Source organism: Coloeus monedula, assembly GCF_965178545.1.
Source record: "Coloeus monedula genome assembly, chromosome: 20".
Taxonomy (NCBI): domain Eukaryota; kingdom Metazoa; phylum Chordata; class Aves; order Passeriformes; family Corvidae; genus Coloeus; species Coloeus monedula.
Genome location: NC_138800.1, coordinates 511604 through 534863, shown reverse-complemented (window position 1 = coordinate 534863; position 23260 = coordinate 511604). Strand labels below are relative to the sequence as shown.

Below are 23260 nucleotides of genomic sequence, written 5' to 3'. Positions count from 1 at the left end.
TCACAAAGTGTTCCAGAATGATCCCAGGATCTCCCCTGAGTTTCACGAGCTATTTTAAAGTCTATAACCTTGTCTTTACAGCTCAAATGATCGTTCCTGGGCACATCCCTTTGCCCTCACTGGTACTGAACTTCCCCTCTCTCCCAGCACAGAGCCATTTCAGCAGCACTTACACACAGGGCTCATCCCAGCTCCTTGCTGAAGAAGACTTGCTCTTCTTTTTCCCTAACTGCTGCTTTCCCCCCTCCTACTTTCTGTGCCATAACTCATCCCTCACTTGCTGTGACCCCCGACCTTGGGAGACCCTTTCCCAAACCTGTCCAACTCATCACAATTGCAGCAAATGCTCAATTTTACTTGCTGGGTTCATTTTGTCATGTTCTCATGAGCTGAATGAGCTCACGGAGGAGTCAAAGACAGGGTGAGCAGTGGGGAATGCATGGGCAGGAGCATGGGAGGAGGTGGGAGCTGTTGGCATCATGTTCTTCAATAAACCATCCACTGGGTAGCCTGAGATCCTTCATGCATGCCTTCCCAACCAGTTTGGGATTGGATAATTTGGATTTGGAGATGTGGATAATTCAAAAAAATAGTGTTTCATCTGCAAATTTTGTCTCCTCATTAATTTACCCTTTCCCAAGTAATTTATGACTGTGCTGAAATGCTCTGCATGGGAACTTCCTGACTTCCTCCGTGGTACCCCATGATGCAAACAATTCATGTAGCTTTTTTCACAAATATTTTTCGAGTGCATCTTTCATTCCCTGAGTTATTTGTTGGCCACAGAAAGTCACTAACAGACATCCTGCTTCTAATGTGTTGAAAAAGGCGTTATTGTTTGTAAGGGAGCCCCTGGCATGTTTTTGTCTTTTGACCAGTCTCCTTAACTTGCCAGAATTACAGTCTTTGCTGTTGCTATCCTTTGGATTCAAGTTCCACTTCTCGAAGGTTTCCTTTTCTTTCTGGTCTTCTCCTTTCCTTTATTATTCACTGTGGCGTTTGGGGGTCCAGCTGAAGTCCTGGGCTCGATGGTGGAAATTTACTCCAAGCTTCCAGCAGGAAATCTCTCAACATTTTCTGTATAACCCAAAAATATTTTGCCTTCTCATTTGCTTTCTAAAATGTTTTTCCAACTACTTTTCTTATTCTTAGACTTTCAGTGGTTTGAGAATGTTGATTGATTGATTGATTGATTTTTCTTTCCTACAAATAGGGGAATTTGAATATATAATGGACACTCTTAGAGAAATAATCTGTATTCAACCAACCCCCCGTGCACTATCCAGGATTGCACCTACTTTGGAGGTTGCTCCAAATTGCTCCATAAATAAATTGATAAAGATACCAAAATCTGTCTTTTTGCTCAGACTTCAGTACAACAATTGCCCTGCCTGTATGGCCATGACTGAAGTCACCCATTAATTATGGGCTGCCCAGGGAGGTTTGGAGTCCCCATCCCTGAAGGAGTCCAAGGAAGGGCTGGAGGTGGCACTGAGTGCTCTGGGCTGGGGACAGAGTGGGCATCGGGCACAGGGTGGACTCAATGGTCGGGGAGGTCTTTTCCAGCCTCACTGATTCTGTAATTCTGTGGTTAATACTGTGCTTTTCTACTTTTGTAACCTCTCTCACTCGCCTTTGCCTTTCCTGGTCTCTGGCATCACCACAGAGAGGTCGTCAGTTGGTAGCTTTGGTATTTTTTTTTCCATACTGGCGTGGAATTTCAACCTATAGATCTTTGGAACTCTTTCATGCAATTAAATACATATTAGTGCAGTCCACTGTATTATTCCTGTATCTCTGTTATCACAACATCATCTGAATTAACTTCTTTACCTTGAATTTCCCAGTTGCTTATGAAATTAATTTTGTAATTTAAAAGTAGGCAATTTGGTTTACCCATCTTAACTTCAGGCTTGGATTTTGTGTTTGCAGTAGAGGTGAATATTTATGTATATTTATATATACAGATATCTATCTGTGTATATATATATATATACACATACAGACATATACACACACGCATATGTACATTTACGTGTACACAGACATGATATACGTTTATTCATCAAACCAGAATGGTTTGGGTTGGGAGGGACCTTAAAGATCATCCATGGGCAGGGACACCTTCCACTAGAACAGGTTGCTCCAAGCACTTTCCAGCCTGGAACACTTGCAGGGATTATCGTTACCCAGAGCATTCTTGCATGTGGGTATCAGTGCAATATTCAGTTTTTTAGGTGCAGGAATTAAGAGACAAATTTTATCCCCAGATACCAGCTATGAATGCACAAAACCTGACCTGCAGGATGACTTTTGGGACGTGTGGGATCAGCGTGGTGTGGGGGTGCTGCTGGAGAGGGGCACTCCGGGAGCTCCGGTGCCTCGGGACGTGCAGTGTGTTGGGAAAGGCTCCCTGGAGTGCACGGGCACAGCTGGGACCGGGCACAGACGGAGGCAGCGGTGGAACGTCTGCAGTGCTTGATCTCTGCAAGCCTTCATCAAAGTCTGAGCAGGCAACAAGTTTCCTCTTGTTGTGTCCTGGTTGGATCTCGCACGCAGACAGCACGCCACGATCCTCATCTTCCCTCGTCATCCTTCACTCCAGCAGCAGCTTTCCCGAGCCTCAGGCACCACAAGCTCTGACTCATTTACTTAATATTCCTCTAATGAAACTGCCCAGAGCTCTGGACCTATTCTCCTCCAAAACAATCCTTCTCCTCCCTATTCTTCCACACCCTTCACTTTCTTCTCAGCTCCCATCACATTCCTAATCAGACTTTAGCTGAGCTCCCCTGAGCAGACTTTCCCTTCCATTCCCTGCCAGACCCCTCGTGTCCTGCCAGCCCAGCGAGGGTGTGAGTGGCACTGGAGGGACCAGGTGACCTTTAGAGCAAAGCCAGGAGGGTGAGAATCAAGCAGGAGTTTCTTCAGCCGCAGTGCAATGGTGGGGAGAGGGGGATGGACATCCTGGCGTTCTCCCCACCCTGGGTTTGGAGCAGGACCCTGGAGGCTGCACTGATTCCAGGGCATCCTTCACTGTGGCACGGGAGCTGGGATAAGCACAGGTGCTTCTTCCAGGAAGGATGGGAATGGCAGAAAAGGCTGGGAATGGGAAATCTCCCCCAGAGCTGTCTGTACTGGTTGGATGGGCTGGAGGACAGTGGGATGAGCAGAGCCCCAACCCAGGGGCTGCCACCAGAATCAGCCAGACAGCAGCTGTGGAAATTCTTGCCCAGCCTTGTTGAAGACCATGTTACCACTGTAATTCAAAGATGACAAGATGGTAGCATGCCTGGAGTTCTGATCTCTTGATTTCAGGACCTGAAATCCCAGACTGCTCGAGGGAAGCTGGCCAACATGATTTTTCTCTTTTTGTGAAATCTGCATCTTCCAGAATCTACCTGAGACACCTCCCAGGCATCTCCTGGAGTCTTTTCATATCTTCTCCAGGCAGCTGATATCCCAGGTACCATCTCCCAGAGTCTTTTCATCTCTGATTTAGGCATTGGGATATCCTGGGTGGCAGTTCCAGACTCCTCCAAGGAAGTAATCTGAAATTATATTTCCTCTTTCATGGAAACCTCATCTTCCAGAATGCACCAGGCATCTCCAGGAATCTTTTCACATCTCCTCTTGGAAGCTGAGATCCCAGGTCACAGCCCCACACTCCTCCAAGGAGGTACCCAAGGGACTCTTTCGCTTTTGAAAGAAAGTGTGTGTTCTGGGATCTGCCTGAGCCCCCTTCTCAAGGATTTCCTGGAGTCTTGATCTCTGATTTCAGGGACTGAGATCCCAGGTAGCAGCCCCACACCGCTCCAGGGAAGCTTCCCAAAATGTTTTTGCTCTTTTGGTAGTAGCTCTCTGTTCCAGGCTCCAGCTGAGACTCCTCAAATATCTGCAGGGAGGGCTCAGGGCAGGGCCCAGGCTCTGCTCCGGGGCCCGGCAGTGGCACCAGAGCACCGGGCAGGGCCTGAGCCCAGCAATTGCCCTGCCCAGGAGGCAGAACTGCTGCCCTGGGCAGTGCCCAGCCCTGAACAGGCTGCCCAGGGAGGGGCTGGAGTCTCCCTCAGCGGGGATATTGCAGAGCCCTCTGGGCACAATCCTGTGCCCTGTGCTCTGCGATGGCCCTGCCTGAGCAGGGAGGTGGCACCAGGGACCCTCTGGGGTCCCCTCCAGCCTGACCCAGCCTGGGATTCTGTGGGATAAAGGGAGCTGCAGATGCTCAGCACACATTCGATGGCAATGCTGAGGTCCAGGAATGGGGAGTTTCACCTCCTTTGTCCCTTCCCCAAGTCCATTGACTTTGCCTCCTCCCTGCTCAGATGCTGGCCCTGAGCGCTGGGAGCAGCACCTTGTTTGTGTATTTTATATAAATATCAGTAGTGGAAGCACTGCGTGAGAGGCTGTGAAAGCTCTGTGGGGGGAGCAGAGGGAGAAAGGAAACACAGTTAGGGGTAACCAGCACACCCATGGATTTTCCTGGATGTGGGACACAAATGGTGCTGGAATGGATCTGCCCCAGTTGGGCTGCTCAGGATGGCACAGCTGAGTCAGGAGATGCAGGTGGGCCTGTGGTATTACCTGTACTCAGGATGTAGAGACCGTCAGGGCGATTTCAAACCATTCTGCGTTGTTGGTGGAGGGTGGAGGGTTTTTTTGTCTGTATTTGTTATTTTACTGAATCTAAAGGACTTTGAAGGACTTTGGTCCTCTTGGGAAGCAGATGGGGGTGATCCAGAGCAGGACTGGCTGCCCAAGGAATGATGTTTCTTCCTGAGGCTGGAAAACATGAAACCTGTGGACTTGGCTTCTCAAGCTCAGTGTTGATAAGCAGATTCCTTGCTCCTAAGGAACACGTCCTGTCCATCCTCAGAATTTCTTTTAAAAAGTGTTGCTGTGACATCTGCAGAATGGCTGCACCCGGGGCAGGGGATTTGGTGGGGTATTGGTAAATATTAAATAATAGATGGGTGGATGTTCCTGCCCAGATTGGGGTTGTTGCGTGGAGGATTTCTTCCTCCTGAGCAGTTCTGAAGGATGCACAGGGTGGTTCTGAGCAGCAGGAGAGAAGGATTTGGGTTTGGATGGATGATGGGGCCTGGTGAAGGTGCATGGGCAGGTGGGGAGGGAGGTGATGGGGAGGAGGTTTGGCTCTGGAGGAGTGGATTAGTGGGACAAGGTCTGTCCAGGGGTGCAAATGGAAGGAGTGGAGCCATTTCCCGTGCATGAGCTGGAGGCTGGTCCTGAGCAAGGCAAGGCAGGGGCTGGCGAGAGTTGTTGGAGCTGCACACACAGAGCTCTCCTGCTCCCGCAGCCTGTACAGACAGGCCTGTGCTCCTCAAAGGAGGGATCGGATTCTTGCCCTCCGGGGGTTTCCAGCCAGCTCGAAGTTCAGAGGAGTCCTTTCTTTCTCCTGCTGTTCACGCCCTGCAAAGAATTTTCTATCAACAAAAGAAATTGTTTTATAATCAACTTGATGTTCATCCCCAGTTCTGGGCTATGAAGGGGGTTTTGAAGGACCAGGGAAATGGAGCTTGGAGATTGTGGAAGCAGAGGACAGCAGCTGGTGGCACAGCCCTGCTGGAATGGGGTGGAGGAATTCTGGGGACACTCCAGAGCCAGTGAAACTCTTGGGTACATCTCTGGGAGTGGGAGCAATTGCACAAAATGCCAGCAAAGGAATAATCCCTGGAAAGAAAGCGTTGGGGCATCCCCTGTGTGTGCCATGGTAGGCTGAGAAGACTTTTACTCCTGCACCTTTTCTGGCTGGATTTAAAGCCTGTTGGGTGCTCCATGGCATGAAGGTCCTTGAAATGTCGATTGTAGCTCAGGCTGTACCTCCGCCAGTAGGACCGTGTCAAACTCGGAAGGATTGTCTTTGAACATTGTTACCATCCCATGGAAAACCCATCCCTGCTAAACCCTACTTGATGGCAGCCCTGCCATGAACCTTCTCAGGTCAGGCTGGGCAGAAGAACTGTTTTGAATTATCTGACTATGCCTCAGGCTTTTGGAAAGCAGCATTTGTGTCCCTTTGCAGTACAAGTGTCCCTGCCTGGGTCTGCGGTTATGGATTCAATATTTTTTAGAGAAAGATGGAAACATGGGCTGCCTCAGGAGCTGGACTCAGTTACCTGACTGGTTTTCTTGGCTTCCATGAATGTGTCCAGAAGCCGGTGAGTTTGGAAAGAAATTTTTCTGTGCTTATGAAAGGCAACTTTTAAATGTCAAAGTTGAAAGTACTTTTTCTTAGGTAAAAATAAAAATCACCACCAAACCATCCCAAGCTCGCTGGGCACGAAACCACCTGAATAGCTGAGCTGAATCCATGGCATCTTCTGGGAGATTTTTTAGGGCTTTAAAAGGAGCCCCATGTTAGTGTTGTATCTCCCAGGCAGGAGCTCACACTGACCAACACACCTCAGCCTTTAAGCTCTTTGTATCCAAATTGTTTGGTTACTTAACAATAAACCGACACATCCCCATATTTGGAGGAATTGCCACATCATGGTGTTCTGGAAGTGTTCTTTGGCACTTGATTTACAGTAACTACATAGCAGTGGGGGAAACTGGATGACAGCAAGAATTAATAGTTTTCCATGGAAGCTGGAGTGTCTGACGGCACTGGAAGCTGTGAGGATGGATCAGCCTCCAGGATATTAACCATGGAGATGGCTCTCAGCCTGTGCTGATGGCCCTGGGAACAAATGGCACATGGATTCATCCGCCCCATTGCCCACTGAGCCGATGGGTTTGGCTGGGGATGAGGGAATCTGGTGCAGTCGTACAGAAGCAGCATCTCTGCAGGTTTACAGAGAATGAGAAACAGCCATCCCTGCTCGGAGCTCTGGGAGAAGCAGCAGTATTTGGGAATTCCCCAACTCCTGGTAGCAGAAATGATTGATGGGAGCCAGGAGATTCTGGGATTGGCACAGGAGGAGCCGTGTTCGGGCTGTCAGGCTGCCCACGCTGCGAGGGGAGCTCAGGATGAACAGTGCTGTCGGAGAACGGACGTGAGGGATTGATCACGGAGCTGGAAGAGAGCTCAGGCCAAGAAGAGCGGCAAGGAGGGGCTGTGCCACTCTCCATCTCAATTAGATTCAGCAAGGAAGGTCACTTCCAGCCCATTTCTTAGTATTAGAGGAGGATTTGAATGCTCTTGCAGGAAAAGTGCCACCCCCACTACCCCACAGCAGTTTGTCCAAGTTGACCTCAGTGGTTTCCTGCCAAAAATACCTGTGAACAATAATGACTTGTTAATGATTTATCCCTGTGTTCTCAAGTGCTGCACTGATTCCGAATACCACAGAAACCATTGGGGCAGGCTCTTAAGGTTTTGGCTACAATGGCTTTTTGTCCTTCCCCCCTGACAGGGATGCCGGCTGCATGAGGGAACCAAGGGCTCAGTGTACTGGGCAGTGTAAATACACATTGTTCAGTGTGACTTCAGGGAATATTGGTGGGAAAAGCAACTGCATTGGATCAGGGGAGAAATCAACGGAGCTGTAATGAAGGATTGTCCCTTGCACAGTTTGCAGAGTCATGAGCAGACACCAGCAGGTTCCCTGTGGTGCCAGCAAGGCACAGCTGTACAGAGTGGGCTCTCTGCAAAGAGCTGCAAATCCATGTTGTGTGGGCCTGGCATGGTTCTGGACATGGGATCCGGCACCACAAGCTCTCTGCTGCCCTGGGAGATGGGCACCTGCCATTTTCCCAGGCCATCAGGGCAGGAGTATGGAGGTTTTATGGCATATGGGGTGAGGTACCACACCAGAAAGCTGTTCTGTGCTTCCAGCATGGCTGTGTAGTAAACGCCCCTCAGCCCCCCTGCCCTGGGAGCGGGAGCACCACAAGATGAAAAGCAGCAGAGAGAGAGGGAGAATCTGTGATTGCAACAACCACCTCCACCCTTCAGAAGCAGGAGGAAAGGCGGTGGAGCCCAGGAGCCAGACTCTGCATGAGTGGGCTTAAGGTGTTCATGGCCCATTTTACACAACAAAGTGGAGTTTCAGTGCTGAGCAGCCAAAGCAGAAGCTCCAGGCAGTGCTTGACTCTCCCAGTGGTCTTTGTCTGGCGGGGGCCAGTGTCATTGTTGAGAAGAAAGCAGAAAAACGCAGAATTGGCAGGTGCCAGTGGAGACTCCGTCCATCGCGTCTCCTCTGCAGGAGCCAGGGATGAGAGTGGGACACCTCCCTCCAGTAACCAGCAGGACTTTCTCCTTTCTGAACTTATTTTAGTCTCAACTACTGTGGCTCCAGATGTCCTCGTTGTCCCAGCACTCATCCTCCTCTTGGATGTCTGTCCCCTCTCGCAGAGGTACAGGTCGGCGAGGGCTGGATGCTGCAGTGGAGGTGATGTCACAACTCACCTCCTTTCACTGCCCCAGACAAATGGGCTGTGAGTGGCTCCCTTCCCACTCCTTGGAGTAAAACAGCTCGTAGAGCTCAGTCATAGGAATGTTTGGTCCAATTATTGGGGGCCTTGAATGAAGACAGTGGGTAGAGCATCCACTGGTCTCACTCTGTTGAGCAGGGAAGTTATTTCACTTCCTGCCCTGTTTGTCCTCCTGCATGTTCACTGCTCTGTGCTGCTCTGCACACGGCAGCAGAGATGCCTGAAAATGGAGTTTTATCCACGTTTTTGGCCTCAGTCTCTTGAGTCCTGGGGTAAGGCCTCTGTCATCCCTGTCCCTGAGAAACTCCACATGGAGACTTGCCCTTTGGTGATGAATGCTGGAGTCTCCAGAGGCTCCCAGCAGGCTGAAACTAAGGGAAGAGTTTCATGCTTACCTGCTTCAAGCTCCTTCCAGTGTACCAGCTCAGCTCTTTGAACATCTGTGACAGCATGGAGCAACCTGGTCTAGTGGAAGGTGTCCCTGCCCACGGCAGGGGCTGGAACGAGATGGTCTCCAAGGTCCCTTCCAACCCAAACTATTCTGGGATTCTGTGACCTTCAGTGGCTGGAGTCCCCCAGGATGCAGCAAAGATGGTAACAGTTCACTCAGGAGACTCAGGAAGTCTCCTGTGAAATTATCCAAGAAAAAGTATTTTATCGACTTCTCTGAAATCCTTTGTTGAGATCAATTGCAAGGAATGTTGTGGAAGAAGTATAAATGGGCAAAAAGGGAATAAGGTGTGTTTGTGAAATCCTTCAGGCTGTTCACCAGCTGGCTCCGGACATGTCTCCCAGATCAGTAACTCCAGTAATGCTGGGAAGGTATCCCAAGTGGAACACCAAGTGGAAAGCCACTCTTTGAGTGGTCTCTGCTGGCTTGTGATAGTCAGGTCACAGATTCCCAGAATCCTGGAAGGGGCAGGCTGGAAGGGGCCACTATGAGTCACCTGGTGCCACCTCCCTGCTCACCAGGGCCATCCCAGAGCACAGGGCACAGGATTGTATCCAGAGGGCTCTGGAATGTCTCCAGCCCCTCCCTGGGCAGCCCAGGGAAGAAGTTCTGCTTCATATTCAAGTGGAACTTCCTGGGCATCAGTTCCTGCCCAGGTCACAGGGTTATGTCAGTTTTGGGTCTGACCCCTTGTGTCTGTGCTGAAATTCTTGTTTCTGCTCAGCATCTGAAGACATCAGTGAAAGAAATTTTCAAGCAGTTTCACTTTTGCTGTTTAAGCTGGTGCAGCTGCGTGTGCCTGTGTCGTGTGGCCTCAAGAAGAGCAGTGAGTGTAGGTTGGAAGGGAGGCAGGAGTGCGACCCAGGCACCCCATCTTTGGTGCCTCCTGCAGCAGCAGATGAGCTCAGCATCCCCAGGAGCCCGGAGCTGCATTCTCGGCATTCCTGCAGCTCCTTAGATGTCAGTGATGTCATCGATAGCAGCCAGGGAATTGCAGATCCCAGAGGGCCTGAACTCATGTCTTAGCAAGTAAGCGTAGGAGGAACCAATTTCTGTCGTGTACTGCACTGTACCGGCAAGTTCCATTGAATCAAATCACAGCAAATGTATTTGCATCTACATTTTTGTCTTCTGGAAATACAACAACGTCCAACAAGAGAGACTCGTGTGTTCTCCACCAGCCACTCGCTCATCCCTACTACAGAAAACTACGTCTGAGCAATAAAACAATGGGAAGCCGGTGCAGAGTGAGATTGAAAAGCAAATCATTTATTCCTTTAGCTGTTCAATCTTTGTCCTTGTGCCCAGGACCTGCTGACATAAAACATATTTCAAGACAGAGCTGGCATGGAGTGAAGGCATCAGCCCTTCTCTGGAAAGCATCCCTTGAAAACTCCATCTCGTGTCAGCCTGTGAAAGAGACGCATTTGCATTTTTTTGTGCAGGATGAAATAGCTCATTTTAGGAACACAGGAGCAAAATTTTAATTAAAGTTTCATACTTTTATCAGCTGAGATTTTGTACCAAGAGCTTCGGGATGATGGCAACCCAGTACCATGCAGGCTCCTGGTAGGCATGGGATGCATCAGTTCCTGCTGCTGGTGTAGCTGGGAGTTTGAAACTCTGGGATGGACTGAAGTAACACGTTTTTAACGATGGTTTGGTGGTACCTTGAAGCCACGATAACACAGTTTGCAGATGGTCTAGTGAACGGCATTAAATAGCATTTTACAGCCTAAAGTTTGGTGGCGAGGGAGACTGACGGGCCATGAGACACGTTTGTATCTGAAACAGAGATCTTAATTTTTTTTCTAGTTGTATTTAGGAAGTTGCCTGTGACAGGACCTTCCAGGGGTAGAGCATGGTGCAGAGATTAACTTCTGCTCTCGCCGAGCCTCCCCAGGTGGCTGCGGGTGCAGGATCGTGGGTAGGATGGACCCTCCTCTGCAGCTGCGGAATTTCCTGCTCGGAAGCAGAGTTTGCTCTGCAGCCTCAGTGCTGCTTGAATGTGGCTCTGTGTTACTCAGCTGTAATTAGAGCAGCTTGCCAGTTCTTTATTTCATCCCTTCATTTCAATGGGATTTCCAGACCTGGTGCAATTTGCCCCAAAGAGCTGGGGCTTGTTTTCTAGCCCAAATCTAGCCAGACTTTATACCTACACCTGCATTTCTCCAGCTACAATGCAAGTGATTTTATCTAATCTCCCACCACCTGGTTTGTTCTTGTCCTCACTCTTAGGCATGAGGGTATTGAAAATGCTTTTGGCAGGAGGAGCTTTAAGCAGTGTAACCACCAGCATTAACGCAACCGCCCGGGCTGTGTGTAAAGAACCAGGTATGGATGGCAGTGACCTCCTGCAGGGAGGGAAACCTGGACAGCCAGAGCTCGTGGGTTGAGCGGTGTCTTCTCCGAAAGCCTGGAAGGCAGCACAGCAAAGCCGTGGCTGATGTGCTGCGGGGAAGAGCCCACCCGTGTGCGCCCTGGGCACGGGGGGCTTCAGGGAGCCCTCGGGCGTTCCTGTGTCTCTACGTGACTTGGCACCCGGATCCCAGGACACCTCTCCAGAGCAGATCTGTGACTTTTCTAGCTTGGGTTTCACCACGGAGCGCCCAAGGCCCCTCCTCTACGCCGGCATTTCGGCGTTGTGCTTTGGAAGGACTCCAGGCCAGCAGCGAAGGGCTCTTTGATAATATCTGACGGGCGGGTAAGAATTTTGGGCAGCAGCCAAGGTACACATTGCCTGTAATCGTTAACTCGGTCTGTAAACAGTTCAAACGGCACTGAAGAGGCCGTCAGTTATTACATTAGCGAGAAGCCTTTCATGTGCCCGCGCAGGAGCCGGAGCCGCGCAGCGCCGGCCCCGCGGAGCAGCTCTGGCTGCGGGGCTGCAGGCGCGGCCTGGCCGTGCAGCGAGCGCTGTGCCGAGCGCCTGACCTTCAAACCCTCGGCGCTGCAGCAACAACTAAATCATTACTTTCCTTTTGTTCTGCACCTGGCTCGGCGGTGCAGCCCAGGGAGATGGAGGGGGAAGGGATCAGGCAGCGCTCCCCCCGGCGCCAGCCGGGAAGGTTCAGCAGGGCTGGCTCCTCCACCCCAAACCCATCTCCTGCCGGCAGCGTTTCCCTGGGGTGATTCCTCCACCCCAAACCCATCTCCTGCCGGCAGCGTTTCCCTGGGGTGATTCCTCCACCCCAAACCCATCTCCTGCCGGCAGCGTTTCCCTGGGGTGATTCCTCCACCCCAAACCCATCTCCTGCCGGCAGCGTTTCCCTGGGGTGATTCCTCCACCCCAAACCCATCTCCTGCCGGCAGCGTTTCCCTGGGGTGATTCCTCCACCCCAAACCCATCTCCTGCCGGCAGCGTTTCCCTGGGGTGATTCCTCCACCCCAAACCCATCTCCTGCCGGCAGCGTTTCCCTGGGGTGACTCCTCCACCCCAAATCCATCTCCTGCCGGCAGCTTTTCCCTGGGGTGACTCCTCCACCCCAAACCCATCTCCTGCCGGCAGCTGTTCCCTGGTGAGAACAGCTCCATGTGCAATCCTAGCAAACGTTCCACTTGTGAACAGGTAAAGCTTCCCTGGACCGTTGCTGGTTTCTTCAGAAGTGGCCACAGTGGTGGTTCAGGGCCATGCCAGGGTCCTGGCATCTCCAGGCAACAATGCTGCTGAGCTTCATCTTCAGGAGAGTTTTAGAGAATTCCCCAGCCCACATCAGCCTCTGGAGAGCCCTTTGGTCTCTTTCCAGGAGCAGTTCAGCCCTCCTGGAGATGTGTGATGTTCAGAAGAAGTTGTTGCTTAATTTGACCCGAAAGCAATTTCCTTGTCGGTGTTTGCTCTTCTAGATCTGCTTTCTCTTTTCTAGAGGATCAAGAATGCCCTTTCTGGCATCAGTTGTCAAGGTTTTAACTTTGAAACCCATTGTAAAAAGCTGATGGTTGAAGAAAAGTAGCCAGTGCCTGCAGTAAAGTGATCTGGGCTCGGGTGAGTCTCTGTATGTGGCCCATTAGTGCAGAGCTGCTTTCAGGGTCAGAGCTGCCTCAGGTGTTTCATGGACCAGTTGTGGGAGTCCTTATGTGTCTGTGCCACCCTTGAGCTGGTCCCAAGGGACCTTTGTGCTTGGAGAGGTGAGAGAGCTGCCAGCACAGCTTGGGCTTTGCCAGTGCTTTGAGGGCTGCAGAGGGACAAGACTTGTGTGAGCTCTGTGTGACAGCTTTAACCTCCCAGCCACTGCCGGCACCGTACAGAGGGTCGGCTGAGAGAGGGTCTTCAAGTATGGAGATGGCTCCGGGGTGGGGACAGGCCGGGCCCTCCGAGGTGTGCGAGGTGAGCAGGTCAGCATGGGTTGGATGCTCTCCATGGGATTTGGGATCCAGACTGTCTGCAGAGTGCTTGGAGGCAGAGGAGCATGAGTTGTCCTCCCGTGACTTGGGCCAGCTTGCCTTTACTTTCATTTAGTGCTGTGAGTCAGGGCTGACCAGAGAACCTCCCTTTGCCTTTGATACTGCAACATGGATGTGTGGACCAGACAGAGACAGTTTACTCAGACATTGTTATGGAGCTTTGCCAGAGATTTCCTTGCTGGTCCATGCAATCCTCGTGGTGACTGGGCCAACAGAAGTGACACCTGCTTCCCTCATGTGGGACCTCTGTCCACAGGAGAGCAAACTTCAGCAGAGCTGTCAGTGAGGGGTGTTTGAGAGTTTTCTCCAACCCCACAGGAATCATTTAGGTCGGAAAAGTCCTCCCAGACCATCGAGTCCACCCTGTGCCTGATCCCCACCTTGTCCCCAGCCCAGAGCTCTGAGTGCCACCTCCAGGCCTTCCTTGGGCACCTCCAGGGATGGGCACTCCAAACCTCCCTGGGCAGCCCCTGCCAAGGCCTGAGCACCCTTTCCATGGGGAAATTCCTGCTGATGTCCAAGCTGAGCCTGCCCTGGCCCAGCCTGAGGCCGTTCCCTCTCCTCCTGTCCCTGTTCCCTGGCAGCAGAGCCCGACCCCCACCTGGCTCTGAAGTCCTTTCAGGGAGTTGCAGAGAGCGACAGAGAAGATCCAGACTTCACCTAAACCATCTAATCCTGCATGTGTGATAATCAAATAAACATCCCTCTTGGGTTCAGCACTGCTCTTTGTTGCTCACCAGCTTGGTAATGAAAAGGAGAGGGAAACACAGTCATTTCTTGATTAGGGACTGATTTGTTCTATCAAACCCGCACGCCCTGCTGACCCTTGACTCAGGCCAAAGGTGGTGAAGCTCGTGAGCACAAGTGAGGGCACAAGCACGGGAGTATTGCACTGGCACCTTGTAGGTCCTTTGTCTCCTCTGCCACCTCTGGCCACTCCTTCAGGGGACTCGGATGGTTGTCTGAGCTGTTTGCACGTTGAGGTAGGACCTGAGTCTCTCTAAGAATAATGCATTTGTTATCAGTGAATGTGTTCCTCTGTGACTCACATGTGGTAAGGTGTGTTTGCTGTTATAACAGCTCTTGAAACTTTATGCAGGTAAATTAAAAAAGCCCCATATCCTGATGGCTGAGCTTCATGCCCAGGAGTCATGGAAGTGACAATTTCTCCTTGGGCCTCTTGAAACACTTTGATGTTCTTTTCCTTTTCCAACCAGCCATGTCCATCTTCTTCATGGCTAAAATTCACTTAATCTCCCTGCCCAATCCCTTCTCATCTTTCTGTGTCCTCCTAGCAGTGTCCCACAGCACTTTCCAGCTCTGCTGTCGCTGTGTTTCAGCCTCCTGGCAGCATCTCCTGTGCCTGTGGTAGTGTCCTGTCGTTTCTGCTGCTGTCTTTCTTAGAGTGGAATGGTCTTGGGGTAAGAGGGGCTTCTGTTCAGCTGGTAGAGCTGGAGAGTTCAGGTAAACTGGGAGGAGCCTTTCTTACAGGAATAAAGACGTTCACACAGCATTGATCACAGAATCACTGAGGCTGGAAAAGACCTCAAAGACCATGAGGTCCAACCTGTGACCAATCCCCACCTTGTCACCCAGATGAGAGCACTGAGTGCCATTCCTTGGGCACTCCAGGGATGGGGACTCCACCACTTCCCTGGGCAGCCCCTTCTAATACCTGACATGAAGAAATTCTTACTGATGTCCAACCTGAACGTTCTTTGGCACAACCTGGAGCTGTTTCCTCTTGTCCTGTCACTTGTCTGGGAGAAGAATCCAATCCCCACCTGGCTCCAACCTCCTGTCAGGCTGAGTTTTGGGGAGGCTGGGAGAGGAGGATCTGGTGGCTGGGGTGTCCCAACAGGGCCGTGTTGCTGTCAGGAGCATTCCTCAGTGACTGAGGAGTGCACATGGCCTGTTCCATCCCAGCCATGCAAGATCTTTGGAGGTTTCCCTGGTGCCAGCAGCTGGGACAGTGCCCATGCTCTGGCACCTCTGGGAGATGCACTGTGCAGGTGTACATCTGGCTTTTAGAGCTGGGACATCTGCCCTGCTCCTTCCCACAGGAATCCTGTCTCGGGTGCCCTGTTTCCATCTCCTCATAGACCCAGCAGAGGATCTTTCCCAGTAATTATTGCAGCCAGGTTAGTGTTGGCAGCGAAGATGGAGAGGGTGGTAGGAGACCACCTTCACTTGCCTTTTGAAGCCTACAAAGGAATATAAACCGTACTTAGTTCAGAGGCTCACTGATGGAATTCCTGCAGGGAAGAGGTGTCTTGAGCCAGACATATCCACAAGTACAGGAATATCCATGTCCTGCCTCAGGAGCTCGTGCTGGGTGACAGTGACATGACACAGCTGGGTGAAGCCAGCAGGGCAGTGGGCAGTGGGTGCCTCCCATGGACACACGGATGTGGCACGACAATGTCCGACGTGCTCTGTGTCCCCAAAGGTGCCACTGTGGTGCTGTGGGCCCCTGGCTCATCCCCTCACTGCTGCTTTGGCTGTAGCTCATCTTTGAAGGAGCTTTTCCACAAGGCATGTCATCCACTCAAGGCTGTGGCACCGGTGGCACGTGGAGAATGGTCCTGGCATGAGCTGTGGCAGGGGAGGCCTTGCTGTCCCTGCACCCTTCTGGCGCTGCATGGGTGAGCATTCCCTCAAAGTCTTGCATGGGATTCCACCTGCTGGAATACTGGTGAGAGGAGGGGAAGGAGGCTGGTGCTGGGACACAGCCAGAAGTCACAGCACTGTCCCACAGATAAGGCAGCAGCTGGCTCTGCTGATGTTCTGGGGGCAGATGCTCTCCCGGCTCTCTGGCACTGACCACGAATCCCAGCTTTTTTTCTGGATTTTGGTTCCTAGATGAAATATTCATGGCAAAAGTCTAGTGGGAGGTGAGTGTGCAGCCCGAGGTGCTGCCTGGGGAGTGCAGAACCCCGTGTGTGCTGTTCCCCTGCAGCCCCAAAATGTGTTGAGAAAAATCAAATCCCAACGGATGCTCCTCTGCAGCCCCCCGAGCACAGCAGGCTATGCCCACAGCCAGGCTGGTGTCCCCATCTTTGCATTTAACAGCTCTTCCCGGTGTTTTGATCCATGAATTCTCCATATTTTTAGTGAGTTTCTGTATCTTTGACATATCCCACCTGTACTAAGCTGAAGAATTCTTGTTCACTTAATCACTTGTACAGAAATCTCAGTTTAAGATGGAGTGAGAAGGACTCCTTGTAATAGCCAAGATGTTGACACACTGCAGCTTTATCTAGTAGATTTTCATTTTTCATTTGGTTTTTACAGTAATGCCTGTTTGCTTTTTGACTGCTTTGGGTGATTCAACAATGGTTTCCATAAAACTCCCCACAGTGACTCCAAGCTCTTTCCTTCCTCTGCATTAACAGCTCACCTAGAGCTCATCCTTGTGGAAAATACCTGGATATATTTTTTCATTTTTTAACGTCTTGTATCACTCCATCACTCAGTACCATGAGATCCTTTGCTAGACAGTTTTAATATTTACGGACTTGGATTTTTATGTGTTATTGAAGAACTTGCTCATTTCACCATCCCTCATTTTCCGTGTGGTTTGTGAATATTTGGACAACAGTTTGCCTTGGGACTGTCCTGGTGAGTTCACTGTAAAGGCTGCCCTGCTTTTTTCTCATTTTAGTTCTGAAGATCGTAGAACCATGGAATGGTTTGGATTGGAAATTACCCTAAAGCCCATCCAGTGCCACCCCTGCCATGGGCAGGGACACCTCCCACTGTCCCAGGCTGCTCCCAGCCCCAATGTCCAGCCTGGCCTTGGCCACTGCCAGGGATCCAGGGGCAGCCCCAGCTGCTCTGGGCACCCTGTGCCAGGGCCTGCCCACCCTCCCAGGGAACAATTCCTTCCAATATCCCATCCAGCCCTGCCCTCTGGCACTGGGAAGCCATTCCCCCTTTTCCTGCTGCTCCAGGCCTTGTCCAAAGTCCCTCTCCCTGGGCAGTACTGCACAATATTCCATCGTCTTCCGTAGCCTTGACCTTACAAGAGAACAGGAGAGGAGACACCAGAGTCTGGCACTCACTGACTGCTTTGAGGAACCCTGTGGCTCTGTGAACCATCCCTTTCCTTTTCCAAAACTCTGTTAGTTCTTCCCTTCTCTTCATTAGCCTGTTTGGTTTAGCCTGGCTTTTCTTTTTGGCAGGGAAGTCAGGGTTATCAATCTGCCGTTCCCTGCATCACTCTCAACTCCTTCAAATGCATTTTGGTATTTGCTGTCTGCAGTTTTTCTGGGATTGTGGTCAGTGTAGTGAAGAGTTTAGTCCAGGATTTTTCTCAAGCCCTTTGGTGAACATTCTCCTGTCCTGTTCTCTTCCTGTCTTTCCCATACCAGTCTTACGGGTTGGTTATAACATTTCTCCTGCCACTTCAGATCAGATCAAATTTTGATTCATCCCCCATGAAGAAAGTGTGGGAAGTGCTTACAGAGAAAACTGAGGACTTCCTCCGAGTCCTTTTTCAGCCCTTGTCCCTCAGGACTCCTTGGTGAACAGAAAGGGGAACAGAAATGTTTAAAGGATCCTTGGGGAGAAAAAAAAGAGCACAAATAATCTCTTTTCCATGGGCATGGTTGATTCAGTGAGAATTAATAGGCTCAGGCTGTAACAAAAGCAACTCCAGTGAGGCACTGGAATACACTTCTGGTGTGGAGGAGAAGGGAGCCCTGGAGTGGGTGAGGAGTCCCCCTTTTTGGAGGTCTTGAAAACAGGTTGAGCAAGTGTCTCTGAGGAATGTTTTAGGTCTGGCTGATCCTGTCTTCAGGTAGCAAAGTGGACTAGATGACCTCTCAGGGTCACCTTTTTTTCCTCTTGTTTTATACATGAAGCTCCCAAGTGGGAATTGGGCACCTCTCCAGGCCTGATTCCCCAGGACCTTTCCCTGTGTTTCTGCTGGTCAGTGCAGCCTGTGAGTGCTGCTGGGAGGGACAAGTTGGTGTGAAGGTAGTGGGTCTAGTGGGAACAAAATGGGAAAGATGGCAAGCAGGCGTTAAAAAAGTGAAATTCAGTATTGTAGGAGTGGCACTGTGGACAGAAAAGGTAACAAATAAAGAGAATACATAGGGTAAAGAAACAGGAAACCAAAAAGGTGATAGCAAGAAGATAGGGATGAGGAGGAGCTCTGCGTCCTCTTTGAAGGTGTGACAGGAGGGATGTGGTGACAGAGACAGATGGAGTGACAAAGCCAGGGCTCACAGGTTGACAGTGTCTTACCAGGGCCAGGGTGTGGACAGAGCTGCAGGGCTGAATCACTCAAGAGTGGGTCCAAACCCTGCCAGCTGATCCCAGCCCACCACTGGGATCCCAGGAGCACAGGGATCATCCTGGGAGAAGGATCTGGCAGAGCAGCAGTGTGACTTCCACCAGGGAATCCCAGCTGGAACGGCACTGGGGGTCCAGCATAACAACCACAGAGGTCCCTCTGCTGACTGGGAGCCCCTGGGAGTGGGGAGTGGTGGGATTTAGGCAGCACGTATGAAACCTCTCTGGTTTTGGATGTGAACACACCCCCTCTCTCCAGCCATGGGATTTTGTTGTCTCCTGGATCAGATAAGGGTCTGTAAGGAGCCGTGGCCCCAGGGCTGCGGGTGCTGCAGAGGTGCTCAGCCCAGCAGAGAGGGGGATGATACTTGTTTTTCTGCATCGTCCTTACATTATTTTTTGAGTCTGCTCTTGTCCTGTGAACACAGTGTGCAGCCAGGATCCCTCACAGGGACAGGGCAGTGGAAATGCCAAGAAATGCTGTTGCAGGATGTAGAAAATAAGAGCCACATCTTGCTGCTGTGCTGCTGCTGGAGGAGTTGCCTGTATAGCAACAAACGGGAGAAGGAGCTGGGAGGAGCAGAGGGAAGAGGTCTCTGGAGCAAAGACAAGTGGAGTGTGTGGCCATGGTGGATGGTACCTGTGTCCCTGCCCCAGGAATCCCTCCGAGCTGCCCCTGGGCATTGCAGGGTGTTGAGAAAGCTCCCAGGCTCAGCCTCCAGCCTGATCCGTGTCTGTGAGGGACCCAGCACAGAACAACAAGGAGCCACTTCTCTGCCACAGCTCCATGGACAGCTGCCCACGTGGGAAGGGCCTCAGGTGCAGGGAGCAGCATTCCTCAGCAGGTCTTCTCCAGATTTATCAGCTGGGTCTTGCTCCAGAACAGCTGCCAGTATTTTCCATATGCTCCCCATGCACATTTGGAGCTGCAGAAGCCCATTTGGCTCATTGCTCGTTTTCCCAGTGTTCATCATTAATCATGGAATCATGGAATGGTCTGGGTTGGAATGGACCTCAAAGCTCATCCTGTTCCAGCCCCCTGCCATGGCAGGGGCACCTCCCACTGTCCCAGGCTGCTCCCAGCCCCAGTGTCCAGCCTGGCCTTGGGCACTGCCAGGGATCCAGGGGCAGCCACAGCTGCTCTGGGCACCCTGTGCCAGGGCCTGCCCACCCTAATGCTGGGATCAGGCCCAGCAATCCTGGTCACAGAGAGGCTGCTCCGAGCTCAGCACACGGGGCTGTCACTGCCCCATGAGTGTCACAGCCAGGGTCGGACACAGCTCCAAGATGAGGTCCTTCCCAGCTCCCCCAGGCTCCGGGAGCAGCCCAGGGAAGGCTTGGGACGGCTCCTCCTGAGCTGTTGGAGCTATCCTGAGACACACTCTTTGCATTTCCTGTGACAATCCCATATTAAGCCCAAGCCACGATCACATATTAACCACAGCTGCCAGCCAGGCGAGCAGGGCACAGTGATGCCCCTCCGGGTGAATCCAGCAGGATCACGGGCACTTGGAGACTGTGTCGGTGTCGGTGTTGGTGGAGGCAGCGCCCGTCAGTGCTCCAAGGGAGCAGGGGATTAATTGGGAGCTTCCCTGACTGCTCCAAGCCGTAACAGATGTGATTGCTTCCCTGAAAACCTGGATTCTGAGAGTTTGTGGTGCTTGGCTTGGTAATGCTGCACTCTCTCTGGTGTCCTGAAGTCTGAAGTCTAAATTATAGCATCCCAGAATGGTTTGGGTTGGAAGGGACCTTAAAAATCATCCACTTCTCCCCACTGCTGTGGGCAGGGACACCTTCCACTAGACCAGTGTTTTGATAAAAGGATATGAACTTTTATTTTAAAATATTTCAAATTTCACTGAAATCCTTTGCTTTTACTTTTATTTTAAGCAGTTCCAGACCTGATCAGGAGTTGGATACAAACTCACAGCCACAGACATTTACATGAGACATGAGAACTAGTTGGTGTCCATGCTGTGATTTTAGGATTTGATTATTTTAGCTCACTTTCATGGTTTTGTTAGACCTGTTCTTGTTTTGATGCCCAAGACTTGGTGCTACCAAAAGCAGCTCTGTGGCTTTGTGGTGCCTCCTGACTCTGCAGTGCTGGGTGCTTGTGGATGTGGGATTGGTGCTGGGTTGTATCACTGCACAGGCAGCAAAAATCCCCCCTGTCACTGCCAGCAGCATTCCTGGCACTTTTCTAACAGGTATAACCCTGGGATTGAGGGGGAATGTCTGCCAGCCACCTTCCTGGGAAGCCCAGTGCCAGGGGGTCAGTGGGGCGCAGCTGGAGGCCTTCGAACTGTGGTCTCCAGCTCCATGGAGTCCAGCCAGGCTCTGGGGGACTGTGGTGGTCCGAGTGGCTGGGGTGACACCCACCTTGGGCAGTGACTGGTTTTTTGTGGTGTTCAAAGCCCCACTGGCTCGGGCAGGGCCGTGGGATGTAGCAGTGTTGTGGTGATGCCCAGCCACAGGGGGTCCTGCACCTCTGGGCAGGTCCAGAGGGTCTGCAGGGTGGGCTTGAGCTCCCCTTCACAGTGCTGAGCCCCAGGATCTGAGTTTCCCTTGCTTTTGTCCTGCAGTCCCACCCGCTATCCCTGTGCAACACCAGCGAGGATGAACACACGGAATCGGGATTCATCACCATCGTCAAGCTGGAACAGCCGGATCGGGATCCCAACCCCTGCCTGTCCCTGGCTAACAAGGTGAGTGCAAAAATGCCTGAAATGGCATCAGCCTGGGAAGTGAAACCTGTGGTGCAGCAAAGAAAAGGGCAGGAGAAGGCAGCTAGGTAGGAAAGAGCTGTTGGGAAGTGGAGAAAAGGACAAGGACAGAGCAGGGTCCTTGGCAGAAACGGTCCTTTGGGAGAGATGCTGTGCCAGCCATCCCAAACACCCATCCCTCCACCTGTTGGACTGCCTGACTTTGTAAAAGGTGTGGAGTTCCCCCTAACCTGGCAGCTCTGGGATGCTCAGACCTTACCCCAGCATCCAACACTCTTTGTTGTGCAGCAGCCTCATGCCCCTCCTGTTGTACAGCCTCACGTTGCTCCCTGGCCTGTGAGGGGATTTGTGTTTCTCTGTGTTCTCTGGCCTGTGGGAAAGCATGGACACAGAAAACATCTTCTGTGGCTCTGTTTCCAAAAATAATGCTGTAATACTTCACTGCATGAGGCTCGAGAAGAGTCAGTGCTGAGCAATGAGATAAAATGCAGACCAGCTGAACTTGTGGTGGGTCATGACTTGTTAACAGTTTGGGCCTTGGGAGATCTCAGAGGTCTTTGGATCAGGCACCTCAGTGTGCAGTTCCTGTGCCAAAAGCTGAGGTCACTGGTCCAATTCTCTGGTAATAAAGAAGTCAGATAGGAACGAGGGCCATTTTAAGCCTTAAAATCTTTGTGACTGATTAAGTTGCGTGGATAAGGACAGCATTGGCTTTTTCTCTTGATTGTCTGTGTACCAAATGTTGGGCTATTTTTCACAAGTGTTTACAAGGGTGAAAACCCCCTTGTTCAGCACTTCCTGGCTTTACCTAGATTGCCTTCAGGTGATTCCACCCTGTTGCCTTCTTCCTGCTGGTGGTGACGTGGTAGGGATGGGGATAGGGTCCTTTTCCATGTTCCCTGCAGCTCAGCTGAAGAGGGCAGGCAAAACTTGGACCGAGCACTTGCTCCTTCACCGCAGGGTTTTTTTACAGAGGCTGTGGCATCAAAAGCAAGGAAAGGGATGTGATGCCATGATGGATTTCCCATCCCAGGGCTGGTTCCCCCTGGCTGCATGGGCAGCCAGGCAGCAGTACCTATCCCTTCCTGGGTTGCCCAGCCCAAATTCAGGTTGCTGCTGCTCTGGAGCTGGTGCCAGCTGTTGGCACGAGCCAGTGTGATGGAGCTGTCAACCTGCTGTCAGTTCCCCCACACCTGGAAAATGGCCTGGGCCCACCTGGGCAGCTTGTGACAGACACGAGGAAAAGGGCTGGGCAGGTGCCCCCAGCTGTCCCATGTCCATCCAGACATGACCAGCACATGACAGTGGCGCCAGGATGCTCTGGGATGTTGGGGCAGGGCAGCAGTGGCTGTTTGGTCAGTGCAGCTGCTGTGGAGGATCGTGAACAGGAGGATGGAGCAGCTGCACGGGCCCATCTTCCATCTCAGAACCTTTAAAGGTTTCAAAACTTAGGCCGTGTTGGATAGGGCTTGTAGCAACCTGGTCTAGTGGAAGGTGTCCCTCCCTGCCCATGGCAGGGGGTGGAATGAGATGAGCTTTAAGGTCCCTTCCAGCCCAAACCATTCTGGGATTCAGGGAATCTGATTGTTTTGCTAGTTTTGTCCTTCATCTCTGAGACTCTGATCACAGCACTGGAAGTACCAGTGTGTTACCGAGTCCAAGGAGCAGCTGAGGAAGGTTGGCACAGGGAGACAAGACACAGTGCATTGCTGCACTCTGCTCATCCACTTGATCCCTTCTCCAGGACCCCTGATCCCCCCAAAGCAAACAAACCCCTCTGTTCACCTGATAGACTGACAGTTCACTGGCCATCAGTCATCACTACTCTGTTACCAGAGCCAAATCCAGCGCTGGATTTTGACATCCAGCTGCACGTGACACCAGTTGCCATCCTGCAGGTGTTCCTGCTCTAAAATCTCACCGAGGGATCTCCCACAAATAGGAGTAGTTTAGCCATGAAATCCAGCAGATGCTCCTTAAGCTGGCCACA

The 23260-nt window shown here is 51.6% G+C and overlaps 1 protein-coding gene across 1 annotated transcript in view; it reads left to right on the top strand.

Moving 5' to 3' along the window:
* The window catches only part of RNF43 (ring finger protein 43), a gene marked incomplete at both ends in the record, with an annotated part of 56282 nt that overhangs the window by 18805 nt on the left and 14217 nt on the right, over nt 1–23260 (top strand). The window contains one exon of the mRNA XM_082294656.1: nt 21130–21252. Within this exon, the coding sequence (XP_082150782.1) occupies nt 21130–21252 (123 nt within the window). The remainder of the gene's footprint in view (nt 1–21129; nt 21253–23260) is intronic.